This window comes from Vicia villosa, unplaced genomic scaffold, assembly GCF_029867415.1.
Source record: "Vicia villosa cultivar HV-30 ecotype Madison, WI unplaced genomic scaffold, Vvil1.0 ctg.000010F_1_1, whole genome shotgun sequence".
In the NCBI taxonomy this organism is placed as follows: Eukaryota; Viridiplantae; Streptophyta; class Magnoliopsida; order Fabales; family Fabaceae; genus Vicia; species Vicia villosa.
The window spans coordinates 2,743,871-2,758,838 of NW_026704940.1; the positions used below are offsets into that span (position 1 = coordinate 2,743,871).

At 35.3% G+C, this 14,968-nt stretch overlaps 2 protein-coding genes across 3 annotated transcripts; one reads left to right on the plus strand and one right to left on the minus strand.

Annotated features, from left to right (window-relative positions):
- The first annotated feature begins 1,452 nt into the window (after nt 1-1,452).
- On the plus strand, nt 1,453-4,223 carry LOC131621617 (transcription factor PCL1-like). Of its 2 annotated transcripts, none has more exons than XM_058892654.1 (2): nt 1,453-2,787; nt 3,710-4,223. In XM_058892654.1, the coding sequence occupies exon 1, from the start codon at nt 1,784-1,786 to the stop codon at nt 2,747-2,749; it is 966 nt and encodes a 321-aa protein (XP_058748637.1). In that variant the 5' UTR covers nt 1,453-1,783; the 3' UTR covers nt 2,750-2,787; nt 3,710-4,223. The 2 variants fall into 2 exon arrangements, with proteins under 2 accessions (XP_058748637.1, XP_058748638.1); XM_058892655.1 differs by having other exon boundaries at nt 1,453-2,772.
- A 7,475-nt stretch (nt 4,224-11,698) lies between these two features.
- Nucleotides 11,699-13,730, minus strand: LOC131621618 (pentatricopeptide repeat-containing protein At5g59600-like). Its single transcript, XM_058892656.1, has one exon. It carries the CDS (start codon nt 13,684-13,686, stop codon nt 12,031-12,033), a length of 1,656 nt encoding a protein of 551 aa, XP_058748639.1. The 5' UTR covers nt 13,687-13,730; the 3' UTR covers nt 11,699-12,030.
- Between the last annotated feature and the right edge of the window lie 1,238 nt (nt 13,731-14,968).

The window sequence follows — 14,968 nt, forward strand, 5'->3', positions numbered from 1 at the left end:
AGTTTGTAACCTCATCTCTTTTACTTTTTCAGCGTCTCCAAGCGATTTTTCCAAAATTTCCTATGCTTCTTTCGCTGATTTAACATCATTAGCTTTTTGAAATTATCTGAACTAACACATTGATGAATTATAAAGAGAGCTTTATAATTTTTCTTCTTCAATTCTTTGTGTGCGGCTTCTTGCTTATCCACCATGTTTTTTGCAAGTGGTGTTACTCCTTCTTTCACAAGATCCCAAAGATCTTGATAACAAACACCAGTCTTCATCTGCTTACACTAAGTCTCATAGTAGTCAACTTTTAGAATCGGAATACTCGCTGAAAAATGCTCGTTTGGATGATTCATCGCACTATGCTTCCCAAGAATCACATAGTTAGTGCTCTAGACACCAGATGTTGGAATTACACACCAAATTTTGAAGAATTTCAAATCAATCTTGATGAACAAGAATCAATCACATCGATGATTTCGCCTCTTGTTCTTCACTCTTCACTCAAGTGAATCAAACACACATTGGTTGCAAGATGACTCTGCTGCACAATTATTATGAGAGAAGAAAAGAAAAGATGATTTGGGGAAGAAAAGAGAAATTAGGATTTGGGAGAAAAGGGGAAGAAGAAGAAAATTTATGTAGAGTTTATCTCTGCCTTCAAAATTAAAATTTTATTCAACTTTTCTTCACACCTTACAAATGATAGGGTACGTACCTTCCTATTTGTATGTCGACATTGCTTACACATTAAGCAATTCATAACAAACTAACTAAAACAATCAAAACAATGTTAAGTCGAACTTCCGAGACACTTCTTCGACATTTCAACACATAATATAGTTTCAGCACAAAAAATTACTCTAAACAACTAAGCCTTCTAAGAGTTGGCTTATTTCACACCTAGAGAAAAACTAAAAAATAATATACTTTCCAAAATTAAAAATTTAAATTACGGATGCATACCTCCATGGTAAATTTCAGTTAAAGAGAATCATAAATCTCAACGAAGATTTGGCATAAATTTACGTATAATATATCATTTGTCGAACTCCAAACTTAAATATAAGACGGTAAGCACAAGGAGTTTTCAAAAAAGTAAATATGAAACAAAGAACATTTTTTAAAATTAAAACCATCTAATTTATGTCAAAGCGGAACTTAATATTAAAGAGATTAACTGGCAGAAACGAAGTAAAGGTGTTTTCCACTTTTAAAATAGTAAGAAATTCAATAAACAAATAATAAAAAAAAGTAATAATAAATAATGCAATTGCAATAGAGAAAGAACATGAAGAAGATATTTATGAATGGAAGGATCAAAAATATCTAGCTAAATGGTACACATCGGCACCGCCACTTGGCTCAAGAATATAATATTATACTTTTTCCCTCACTTTTTCGCAATTTCCTCCCAATTACAATTATTATAATTATCATTATTAAAATTAAAAAACTCACTTCAGTTCCTCCTTCATTATTATCTTTTCCTTGTTCCCTGTTTGGCCTCTTTTCATCTCTACCCAAAAACACACACTGCCGAATCTCAGAAAATATCTAGATTTTCTGTCTCTATTATTCTGTTTTCATCTTTCATCTTCTTCATTCAATTCCATTCCTTCTTTCATTCATCCAATCCAACCCAACCCAACCCAACCATTTTGACTTTCTGGATTTCTGGATCCAAATTCTACCAGACCCGAATTATTGCCTTTGCAAACAGAAATACAGTTTTTCAAAATTATATAATTTTTTTTTTTAAATTATCATTTGTTGAAACGGTTAGAGGAAGTGAATGGGGGAAGAGATAAGAACAGACGAAGAGCGAGTATCGGAGTGGGAAAAGGGTCTACCCACCTTTCACGATCTCACTCCTCTCACCATGGCGTTAATCCCGCCGGAGCTAGCTTCCGCCTTCAGCATCTCCCCGGAGCCTCACCGCACACTCATCGACGTCAACCGCGCCTCCCGCAACACTCTCTCCATCCTCCGCGGCGGCGGCACAAGTCATCACCAAACGTTCTCATCCAACCACGACGAGCCTCTCGAAGAAGACGAAGAAATGGAAGAGGAAACCGATCGGGACGGCTCCGGTTCGGATTCGCGAAAGCACCGGAAGATCGATTCGGTTTCGGTTACGGAGGAAGCGGATTCGGCGGTTAGAACAGAGACGACGCTAAAACGGCCGCGTTTAGTGTGGACTCCGCAGCTTCACAAGAGATTCGTCGACGTTGTGGCGCATCTCGGGATAAAGAACGCGGTTCCGAAGACGATTATGCAGTTGATGAATGTGGAAGGGTTAACACGAGAGAATGTTGCTAGTCATTTGCAGAAGTATCGGCTTTATTTGAAGAGGATGCAAGGTCTTTCGAACGATGCTCCTTCTTCTTCTGATCATCTTTTTGCTTCTACTCCTGTTCCTCAGAGCTTGCATGAATCTGCTTCTGCTGTGAATTCTCATGCTCATTCTCACGCTCATTCGCATGCTCATTCTCATTCGCAATCGAATGGACATGGGAATTCGCAATCGCATCATTCCGTTACGATTTCTATGCCTTATCCGCCGCCTCCGCCGATGATGTCTATGCCTTTAATTGGTATGCCGCCGCATCCGCATGGTCATATGGGAATGGCTTTGCATCCTCCTTCTGGTTCTTCTTACCGATCACATCCGTTTAATATGATGCATCATAGGGATTGGCCTCCTCATCCTCACTCTCACTCTCACCCTCATATGTCTCCTAATGATAGTAATAAATAGAAGGGATTCTATCTTATCTTCAGGTCAGCAATCACATGGTAAAATCACCATTTCATTGTACTTCAAAACAATTGTTACTCTTTCTTATTGTTTGAGCTCATTTAAATTGTATTTATAATTGTGAGAGTGTTTGGAATGCTAATGGAAGTCTATAACATGTGCTTATTGATGCTCCCTTGATTAAACGAACACCTATATCTATAGCACAAGCACTTATATTGATAAGTTTTCTGTAAGTTGTTTCTATAACACAAGATAGAATAAAGTTTAATTTTTTGGGTACTATATCATATCAACTATCTTGGAGAACTTACCGAAATAAGTTGAAAAAACTTAAACTTAAGTTAGTAGATAAATTTAAATAAGTCAATTGAAATATGACTTTGTTTACTTAGGATTGATTGAGGTTATGGCTTTTCTTAAATGTACTATGGTTTGAGTAACTCAACTCCCTTTCACAAACATCTGTTACTTAATTGCTGATTATGGTAGTAAACTAGACTATGTTGTGTTGTTAGTTGTTAAAACATAGTTAAGAGGGCGTTCGTATTGTTTTTAGTATGGGTTGTTAATTAAGCGGGAAGTAGGAAATGCAATGAGCTTGGTTATTTGTTCTGTTTTTGAGTGCATTATACTGAGGTGCTAAATGACATTGAGATCAATCTCATGTAAATGATTGGTGGATCACTTTAATGATGTCGTTACCTGTTACATTGTGTTGTCATCCTCATATGGTAAAATTATATTGATACTTGGAATGCTTGATCAGATTTGGTCTTTGTTTCTATTGATTTTTTAGGATGGTCTTTGCTGTTGGATGTAGAATGTACTTTATTTCTTTATTTGGATTTATATTACCATTACTCAGATTGATGACATTCACAGTTCTTGTTGTTTATTAATTTAAATTTTATGAAGAAATAGTAATTTTATGCATTTTCATTGTAATGTCTCGTGTAGATTCAAATGCTTGATTGTTGATTGTAACTGCATCAATCATCCTCTCTAGTTTGCCCAAACTGATTCTTGAGGAAGTATATGAAGATTCCATGGAACTAAATTACTGTCAGAATCAGAAGAGTATGTACTGTGTCCGCAGATCTACAAACTTCTTGGCACACATGCTTAATTTATGTCACATACATGTAGGTGATGATTGTCAATTACATCATGTTTCTTCTGGTAGATAGCTGATTCTAAAGTAAATTCTAAACTAGTTAGTTCTCTTATTCATAAATCATTCAGTGCTATTATACTGTGTAGTCTGTACTCCTAAAAAGGTTTACCTTCTTTTTCAAAACAATTTGAATAAAAGATAGACTGAAAAATAGTCGGCAACCACTACCAATCGGAACATGCTCTGTAGTCTGTAGCATTAGAGTTGTATTTTCTATATCTTAATGTTCTGAGTATTATCTTATTTGACATAAACCCGCCATTATAATATTAGAAATGTTACAGTGAGACTGGAAAATGATTTGTATATAGAGGCACAAAATATGTACACACACGCTTTGAGAATTATTGTTTTACTCGTGAGCATTCATTTTAATGGGTTTTATTTCCCTTTATCAAAAGAACTAAGAGCTTGAAGAAGTTTGATCTATCATCTGCGCAGTTTGTACATTTTGCTAATTTGTTGTTCCTTAGCAGGCACAATATTTATGTGTGCTTTTAAGAACCTTTTCTTATGGATAAGGCTTATTTAAGGTTGTAGATATTTTGTTTGCTTTTTTGCTAGTTGAATTTCGTAAACGACAATATTAAAAAAGAGTAGCCAAAAGATTCCAAGCAGAGTTTGGTTGGAAGTTGGAGACTTGGTGGTCGATTAAAGCAACTTGAATGAGTTAAAAGAAAAAGAACCTATGGCATCATCCTCTTTATTTGAATAAATAAAAGAATAATGAAATCGATGTCAAAGACGCAAATCCTTTAGGGTGTGTTTGATTGTGAGATGAAAATGAGAAGAGAGAAAAATGTGAGAAAGCGTGTTAGAAGAGAGAAATGGGTGAGAAATGAGTGAGAAATAGGATATATTTAATGTATTGTTTGTTATGAGAGAAGTATGAGAGAAATAGAAGAGAGAGAAGTGTAATTATTTTTGAAAGGACAAAAATACCCTTAAATTAAAAAAATTAATGCTACAATTTTTTTCATTAAATTTTTATCACTATTTAAATATATATTTTAATTAAAATAACAATTATTGAGTAATTTTCATTTATTTAATTGTTTTATTATTTTAATTATCAAAATAATTTAATTTAGTAAATTTATTTGTTTTTATACTATATGCAAATAGGCTAACAAATAAAAAAAAAAAAACACAACAAATTTAACTTTGGCCAATTGTAAACCACAATAAACCAAAGTCGTTATTTAATTGATTTTATTGAAGTATCATCATTAGAAAAAGAAACAACGTATAAGGGTATTGATTGGAAACAAAAAAAATTAGACCTTTCTCTTCTCTTTCTTCTCTATAATGAGAAGAAAGCAAAATGTGGTGGGATCCACTTATTTTCTTTCTCTCTTCAACATTTCTTCTCATTACCAAGCAAGAGAAGTTAGCTCTTTCTTTGCAACTTCTCTCTTTGATACTTCTCTCTCTTGTTCCAAACACACCCTTAGTGGGATTAGGTTTCTTGAATAAAATAGAGTAAAGTTTTTATGTACTTCAAGAAATTTATCAAATACTAATATTTAAATGATTGAATAGAGAAATTGGTCGGCAATATTATAAGCCTTTATAAAATAGTTTGCAAATCTTGCAAACTTTTATTGCTTTACAAAAACTGCAACACATCAATCAAACAAAATAATAATAGTCCTCTTAGTTTATTTTTTTGAATTTTTGATTGAAGCATTTGAAATTCATTTTGAATATGAAAAATTAATTTTGACATATTTGGTTATTTTTTAATAAAAAAATTGTTTTCATAATTGATTTTATTTTTAAGCTTAAATGAGATTTTTACATTAAAATTTATTGTTCAATTCACTTCCGTGCTGTTTTGGAATCATAAATGGATTGAGGAGCGGTGATGATGGCGGATCAAAGTTTCAGATGCGGTGGAAAGGAGGTTGGCCAACAATGTTAGCACTCTAATACTCAAGTCAATACGTGAAAGAAAAGAGTAAAGTGAGTTTGAATTTGAAACTTGTTGCTTGATTTAGACGCCTTCTTTATATATAGTAGAGAGAATAACAAACTCATTATTTGTTAGGAGTGAATTGCGGAGAGTCGTTAGATGCACTTATAGTTGTGATCCTTTGTAATCATTAAGATGATAGTTCTCGTGTGCTAAGATTTTGGAAGAATTGTGATCCCTTATTGGTGGTCGATCGAGGTCGATATGGTCGGTTCAAAACATTTGTCCCCCAAGCTCTTGCTTATTCACAACAATGCGGGGGTTTGTCACGTCAACCTCGGATGCCGACCACTTCTTTGTTCACCTTTGGAAGGATGAAAGAGAAATGTTTGAGTTTCTTGGGGATTTGCGCATTTATGATCCATACTTCAAACGTCTCTTCGAAGGTGTCATCATTACGACCCTATAAAACCAAAACACTAGAGTATTGTGTGCGAGTGGTTTGACATGTTTGGTATAGTTTACTTTCTTTTCCATGATGGAATTTAGCTATTGAAGAGTCACTGTTACCTCTTCTTTTCTTTTGAGTTACTTTCTCAGTTTAGCAATTATCTCCTTTTCCTTGCCATCTCGTCTTCTTGCTTTTGAAAAAGTCCGTGCATTATGGGTAAAAAAGATCACAAAAGAGTGCTCACAAATTCTAGAAGAATGACCCATTTTCTTGAGTGAATTCTCTCTATTCTTCTTATGTTTTTTGTTTTTTTTCTTCCAAAAATGGCAGTATTGGTGGAGCCTTCCTTGAAGTTTGCATGTTATTTGATTGGGGTGCATGGACTCCCACCGAGGATGAGAGGATATGCAGTAAGTATGGTAATTGTGTCATTCCTTTTTATGAATTCACTTTCTCTATTATGCGTCTTCGCCTTCCTTCACTGCCTTTGAGATAGAAGTCCTAAAGCATCTGGTGATGGCTACTTCACAACTTCATCTCACAAGCTGGGCGTACGTGAATGTCTATTAGTAATGTCATGAATACTTGAAGGAGATGCCTTCTTTGACCCTTTCCTTTCATCTCTTTTGACGTTTTCTTAGTCCTGCAAGTTGAGGGCGTAACAAAGGATTAATCTCCCTAGAGCCGATCGTCCATGGCTTTAGGCCTCTTCCTGAGCTACAACCTTTCAAATATTGATTATTTATAGTCACTACTAACCGCTAGGAAGATCATGCTACAATCTACATTATTGGGGACGGAGTAGAAGAAAGATGTGTTGAGTTGTTCCCAAGTACTGGATTGAGAGTCACTTTCTTATGAGGAATAAGATGTATGTATATAAAGAGGGGGATCTTACTACAGAAGATATGTATCAAAATAAACGATTGACGGGCTTTAATAGTAACCTTGGTTACTTTGGGTGAGATTCCCCCATGGATGAAGTCGGTCGCAAACACTTGCAGTGTCTTATTGACATTCAGTTGTTGGCGGCGACTGTTCCCGAGAAGAGAGGAAAGTGATTTTCGGTAAGTTATGGAAACTCTTAAATTTGTTGCCTTCATTTTCCTATTCATTATGCATTTGTTCTAACAATGATCATGTGCAAATTAGATTAATGATACAATGATCATGTGCAAATTAGATTAATGATGAAGTACAATTTGACTTATAAAGCGGGGAATATGACCGGAAGGGAGTGACGTTGCTTTGAATACGCTTCTGACGCTGCCGAGTATGTCAGATCTTCTTGCTAGTCTATTATTGATGGGGTCGAGCTCTCATTCCTTTATAGACCGTTGAAACCCTCCTTCAAAAGTAAACTCTTCATAATTGGCCAATTTGTCTGAGTCTTCCTTGGAAGAGGAACTGGTGACTCTGGCTCGGTATACCCGGTATACTCTGGCCAATTTGTTCTAACAATGATCATGTGCAAATTAGATTAATGATGAAGTACAATTTGACTTATAAAGCGGGGAATATGACCGATAGGGAGTGACGTTGCTTTGAATACGCTTCCGACGCTACCGAGTATGTCAGATCTTCTTGCTAGTCTATTATTGATGGGGTCGAGCTCTCATTCCTCTATAGACCGTTGAAACCCTCCTTCCAAAGTAAATTCTTCATAATTGGCCAATTTGTGCGAGTCTTCCCTGGAAGAGGAACTGGTGACTCTGGCTCGGTATACTCAGTATACTCTGGCCAATTTGATCTAACAATGATCATGTGCAAATTAGATTAATGATGAAGTACAATTTGACTTATAAAGCGGGGAATATGACCGGCAGGTAGTGACATTGATTTGAATACGCTTCTGACGCTGCCGAGTATGTCAGATCTTCTTGCTAGTCTATTATTGATGGGGTCGAGCTCTCATTCCTCTATAGACCGTTGAAACCCTCCTTCAAAAGTAAACTCTTCATAATTGGCTAATTTGTCTGAGTCTTCCCTGGAGGAGGAAGTGGTGACTCTGGCTCGGTATATCTGGTGTGCCACCATCGCTTTGGCCCTTAGTGGAACTAGCTGCTTGAAGGCTCTTTGGTCCAACCAAAAACGTGTTAAGAAGAAATGGCGAGAGAAGAATGTTTGTGATCTGAAGTTTCAGTGGGATAATTACCTGCAAGAAATAGAGATAACTTCTACTTATTTTATCAGGGTAAAGAATGCTTTGCTTCCCCTTAATTTCCCAGGTTATCTTTTCGACCAAGATACCCATTTGGTGAGAATGGTGACGAGGAATAATTAGGCTCTAGTTTCTGTTTGGGACAATTTGTCATCTTCTCAAACATCTATTACCACGACCTAGAAGGGATTAGAGTCTTTGCGCCTTGAGAACACTGCTCTGGTTCAACAGCTGGTCAATTTCACGAAGCCCGGTCTTGAGGTGGTCTTGTAGTCATTTGAGAAATCCATGTAGCAAGTGGAGCATTTCACCGACCTCTTATTATCTTGAGGGCACAAGTTTGACCTGTCCAAATGCTCAAAGATGATGAGACTATTTCTCTGTTGGAGTAGTTATGCTCTCCCTTTTTGTAATATATGTATAGTACTAATGTATTGAAAGGAAATGTGGGCATATTTTTATTTTTTGGAATGAAATTTATCTGTACCTAATTTGAGGTGTATGCGTATGATCATGAGGGAAGAGTTCTGGATCTTGTGCAAACTTACGAGATCTTTCCTCAAAGTTTTTTGGACGCCATTGGAGCCGTTCTTAGTCAAGGGTTGGTTCTCCTTCCCCCTACTAGATGAAAATTGGTTTATGGTAAACGTGTGGCCAACCCACTAGATGAAAACATTTTTTTGGTAATTCTAATATAAAATATAGAGGCTTTCCAATCATTCAAAAGTGCTTGTGTGATTTTCCTTACTAAAATCTAGAGTTATTCTTATACGTTTATCATAGAGATCACTCGACACGGGCTTGGAGATCTTTCACACTTCCACATTTCACAACTCTAAAGCTTTGTGTTATTTGTCACATTATCTTTGACTTTAACATTTCATTATAACCTTAAATCTTATCTTTGATGAGACTTGAGATAACTCTTCATGATAGACACCATCATTAGACAAACTGCTTGATTAAAGATCTTTGCGGACTTCACCGAACGTCGCTTGACATAAGGTGATGTCCTTTAAAGATAGACTTTGAAAAGTCGATCTCCAAGCATCACAACATGATATTCAATCACCACTACTTGATTACATCAAATGATAATTTCACCGGTCATCATCCGAACCAAAAGGCCTTGATCGACATTTTTGATGAAGACTTCTCTTAAGGGCATTGTCAACATTAAAACCAAATAGTTTGTTACATATATAATAACTGCAAACACATAGATCCACATTATCAACCTCTTGTGTAGAAAAATCATCCATGAACACAAAGTTTACCTAGGGAGGTACGCCCTACGACAAAAAGGTGGAAGAAAATATTTAGGGATGGCTTATGACCCCGGTAATCGCAGAAAAAATAGAACACTTTCACCAAAACCCAAGCATTGAAGTGCACTTGATATAGGGAAATCTTCATATGTCTGAAAACTCCTACTTCAAATTCATTGAAAGAAAATATCATATTTGGCTGAGTAAACTGACATTCATAAAAAAGGATGGAATATTCGTCAAAGTAACTATGAATCCTCTTATTATAGTCTACAAAGACGATCACCCGATTTATAGACCAACCTACATTTATGAGACCATTTCCACTTTTGTTTTTGTATAAAAAATAGAGATAATGATTGATTTGCATCAGCCGACTCCAGAGAGGGGAGACCTCATAGACCTTCAGGTAGTGGGCAACGCTAACAAAACACGATTGACATATTTCAATATTTGATTTGGCGCTTGATCTCGGCCTCACTAGTATCATGATCATGAGTATTTCTATATGACCGAATAAAGTGTTCAAGTGTTTGCTCATCTCGAGCGACAATCTTCATAGATGATAAAGGACCGACAAGAATGGGAGACGTTAGTGACCCCTAGGAGGCCAAAATAACATTATCAATTTGAACACCACCAGTTGGCTTCTCATCACTCTCATCAAAATTAAATACTAGAAGAATCGTTAGAAAAGTTCTCCCTAAAAATAGATTTATTGGAAGCACCATAAAATTAAGGGCTATCACAAACAACCACATGAAGTGAATCAGGGATAATATGCTCCTGAGAATTACTATTCAAATCATTTGGGATTTTTTCCCCAGTAGAAGATAAAAGATCATTATCGACAAAACTACTTCCCAAATTAGCAAGTCACTCATTCATATAGCTCATTACAAATATAAAGGGATGGAAACCATGAAATAGGAGTCCAAATTCGAAAATGGTACCTAAAGAGAAGCTGAGTCAAAGAGCTAAAGGCAAGCGAGAGAAATGAAAGATTGAGAACAACCCAAAGGACACCCTGCTCCGATAGGAAAAAGGGGCATTGTTGTAACATCCGAATTCAATTAATTTATTTAATTGAATTTAGCTGTATTTTAGTTGATTTTAGTGAATATGTGTGTAGTATTTGGCATGTGGTTGGGTTGGTGACAGTAGTAGAATTAATTAAAACTTTAAATTAATCCTATAATGAGGAGAACAATTGGAACAGTATAAGTGTAACACTCCGTTTCTCGTATAGATTATATGATTTTATTTATTTATGCCTTTTTGAGAATTTATTTAATTATTGGATGTTTATGGGGTAAGTGTCCTTGAGTTAGATGCATAAAGAGATCATCAAAGGAGAATAGAATAATTTAGAATTATTTTATTAATTAAAATAATGTTTTAGTTTTATTCTTTTAAATAAAATAAGAGAAATATCACAATTGGGCCAAATGTGAGGATTAGGGAAAAGTTATGGGGAGAAAGGAGTAAGAAGTATGTCTGTTGCTCCGAAACAAGGTCCAATGACTATTTGACCTATATGTATATATGCTTCTTCATACGTAAGGCTTAAGCTACACACATTTTTCATACTTCATTTTATCTACTACTAATTTCATACTTCATTTTAGCTACTACTAAACTCTTTCACTGACTTAACTGTTAGAGTGTTAAACTTACATGTACACCCCGTGTTGTATAAGAGGATTGTAGTACTGGATCAGTATTCCAACATGCAACTCACACTTAATTCTGAAAAAATGGATTCGAAATTTAATTTATAATTTAACAAAATAACATTTAAATGCATTTGATAATATTCAATTTTGTTTTTTTTTTTAACAATTTGCGAAATCGACTTAAATCCGTTTAAATTTGAAGATATGAAAACCTTAGTAGTTGGAAGCTTGCAGTTTTTGAAGGAAAATATTCTACACTGTATGTTTGTTGGAATGTGCCAACAAAGATGGGTTATTTTGAATAACAAAACATGTATAACCACTCGATTCTAATATCAAATTCTGCAACCTCTATCGCGGCGTCTCTCCTCTTTGTAGCCACTGACTATGGACAAAAAGAAAATACTACTAATAACTTGACTTGACAGTTTAGGTTTTAAATGCTAGTTTATTCATGTCAATTTTGCTCATAGTCACTCTATGGTAGAGTATTATACTCGTGTTTTGTTTAGGCTTTAATTCTTGGAGTTTTTCTTAAGTGAATGGTACTACTACAATCTTGGCTTTTTCTATTAAACAAATTTGCAAAGGAACCTCGAACATAAACAATCACTCATCCACCAATAACAGTTATTATACATTATTATCTATCCAACTCAATCCTTGAAGTTTTCTTAATTTTCCCTTCTTTATCCTTTTCTTGATCCGCTCAACCCTTCCCCATTTTCCAGCATCGGCATACAAGCTGGACAACAGGAGACTGTTCCCAGCACTGTCAGGTTCTAACTCCAACAAATGCTTGGCAGCCACTTCAGCAAGCTCTACATGCCCATGATTTCTACAAGCAGACAATAATGCACCCCAAACAAACAAATCAGGTTCAACTGGCATTGTCTTGATTATTCCATGCGCTTCCTCGAGTTTCCCTGCTCGACCAAATAGATCCACCATGCTTGCATAATGCTCCAATCGTGGCTCAATGCAGTATTTCCCTTGCATAATCTTGAACAGCCTCTGCCCAAGTTCAATATTTCCAACATGACTACATGCTGTAAGAGCTGCAGTAAAAGTTAAATGATCTAGTTTTGTTACCCCTTCCATCTCCATCTGGTTGAAGAGCTCTATAGCTTCTTCGCAATATCCATGATTCGCATAACCGAAAATCATAGAGTTCATAGTCACCGTGTTCTTCTCCGGCATCTTACAAAACAGTGTCCTAGCTTCGGAAATGAACCCACATTTTGCATACATGTCAACCAAAGCACTCCTTACATATAAATCTTCCTCCACACCAATCACCAAAGCATAGCCATGAATCTCCTTCCCAAGCCTCACTCTTGCCGCAGTAGCACAAGCTGGAAGAAGTGCACTGATAGTAGCCGAAGTTGGGCAGAACCCACGATGCAACATTTGCTTAAACATATCAAAAGCTTCCTCATTTCGAAAGTTCTGTACAAAACCAGATATCACAGAAGTCCATGACACCACATCAGGCTCAACGCCATCTTCAATCATCAACCTGAAAATTTGAGATATCATTGCTCTGTCACATTTCTGAGCAAACCCAGATATCAATGCATTCCAAGTCACCACATTCGGTTTCAAACCCATCAACTTCATATTTTCAACCAAACCGATCGCCTCATTTGGAAGCCCTTGTTGAGCATATCCAGAAACAACAGCATTCAAAGACACCAAATCCTTCATATCCATTTCATCAAACACCTTACGTGCATCTTCAACTTTAGCACACTTAGAATACATAACAATCAACGCACTTGAAACAAAAGCATCAATCTCAAACGAACACTTCAAGATCAAGCCATGTATTTGCTCTCCGTAGAGTCTGTAACCAACGTGGCCACAAGCTTTGAGAATACTAGGAATAACGAAGATGCTGTTGGGTTTCAAGCCATTGATGGTTTGCATCTCGGAGAACACGGAGAGAGCGTGATCATAAAAGCCGCAGCGAGCACATGTGCCGATGAGGGCGATCCAACCGCGAACATTTGTTGGAGGAATTTTGTCAAACAGTTTGCGTGCATGGGAGAGTTGGCCACAGCATGCGTATAACGCTACGAGATTGGATGCTACAAGGTTGAAACGCGCGTAGCCGTTGGTGGTTAGATGCGCGTGAAGCTTCTTTCCTTGCTGCAATGCTCGATTGTGAGTGTATATTTCGATGAGTTTAGCGTAGGATTCTGGTTCTGATCGGAGAAATTGATGGTTGGGGATGACATTTTTGGCGGGAATGCTTATGACTGTTCTGCTTCTTACCAGAACATGCATGGCAAGCACAAAGCTACTGACAGCACTACCAACGCTCAATTATCTTTTCAAAATAAAAGGGGTGTTTACTAATTTATGTCTATTTCCACTTTCTAAAGCATTTTTGTTGGGAAATTAGTAATATACCCGTGGTCTGCACGGGTAAAAGTTATTTAATAGTGTAAAATTATACTTTAAATTGAGAGTTATGTTTATGTATACTTAACAGCAAATTAAAAATAAGAATTTCGTATCTCTAATAATAAGAATTTTGTAAAATATGTATTTTGTTGATAGTGGTCCGTGAAAAAAAGAAAATAATTTGACATTTTAAAATATAAATTTTGTGTCTTAAATAAAGACAAATGTTAATTAAAATAAAATAGGTGTGAGAAAAAGAGAAATTTAACTGACAATGGTTCATGAGAAAAGAGAAATTTTGATATTTTAAAATAAAAAGTTTGTATAAATTTAAAAATTTATTAATTAATATTTTTAACAATATTAAATAAATAGAGATAATTTTATATAGTGTACAATCTATTTAAATATAAATATAAATTTAAAATAAATTATTTAATTGTAAAATAAATAATAATAATAATAATAATAATTTAAATTCAGCTGTATTGAATAATCTTATATAAAAATAAAGAATTCGTAAGATAAAGAAAGAAAAAAAATGGAAATTTTAACGTTTGAAATTTTTTTCATTGTGAAATTCAAACCACAATAGTTTTAATGAAGTGGTTTTAGTGAAGAGAGAGATAAAAGTTATTTAGAAGTGAAGTGGAAGTGATTTGAAATGGGAGGATGATGTACTATGGTTTTAGTGAAAAAAAAATATATGTTGTGAGAATTATTGGATTATCCATAGATTTATTACATGTGGGCGTGGCAACATGAGAAATGATGGGAAGGTTGGAAAAATAGGTTGATTATGAATAGACCATTTTAGCCTTTGTGCTTTGTAAATTTAAAAATAGAAAAGAATATTTTAGGCAATATGGTGGTATCTTTTATTAATGGCTAGATAGTTGATAACCTTCATAATTTTACTCCTCCGTGAACTCAAAAATAGGCACTAGTGAAAACATGAAATATAAACTTAAAGACATAAGAAAATTTTAACGTGGAAAACCTTTTTAATATGATAAAAAAATCACGGGACTTTTAGGCCTCTTAAACTTCCACTATAATGATAATGGGAATACAACAACTTCACCCTTAGGTGGAATTCACTATAATGTATCTCTCAATTTACAAGAAACACTCTCAGAACGAAACTCTCTATGAAGAACAA

What these genes read in the sequence shown, in the direction of transcription:
- LOC131621618 (XM_058892656.1), bottom strand. Translation starts at nt 13,686, where the DNA reads ATGCATGTTCTGGTAAGAAGCAGAACAGTCATAAGCATTCCCGCCAAA.
- LOC131621617 (XM_058892654.1), top strand. Translation starts at nt 1,784, where the DNA reads ATGGGGGAAGAGATAAGAACAGACGAAGAGCGAGTATCGGAGTGGGAA.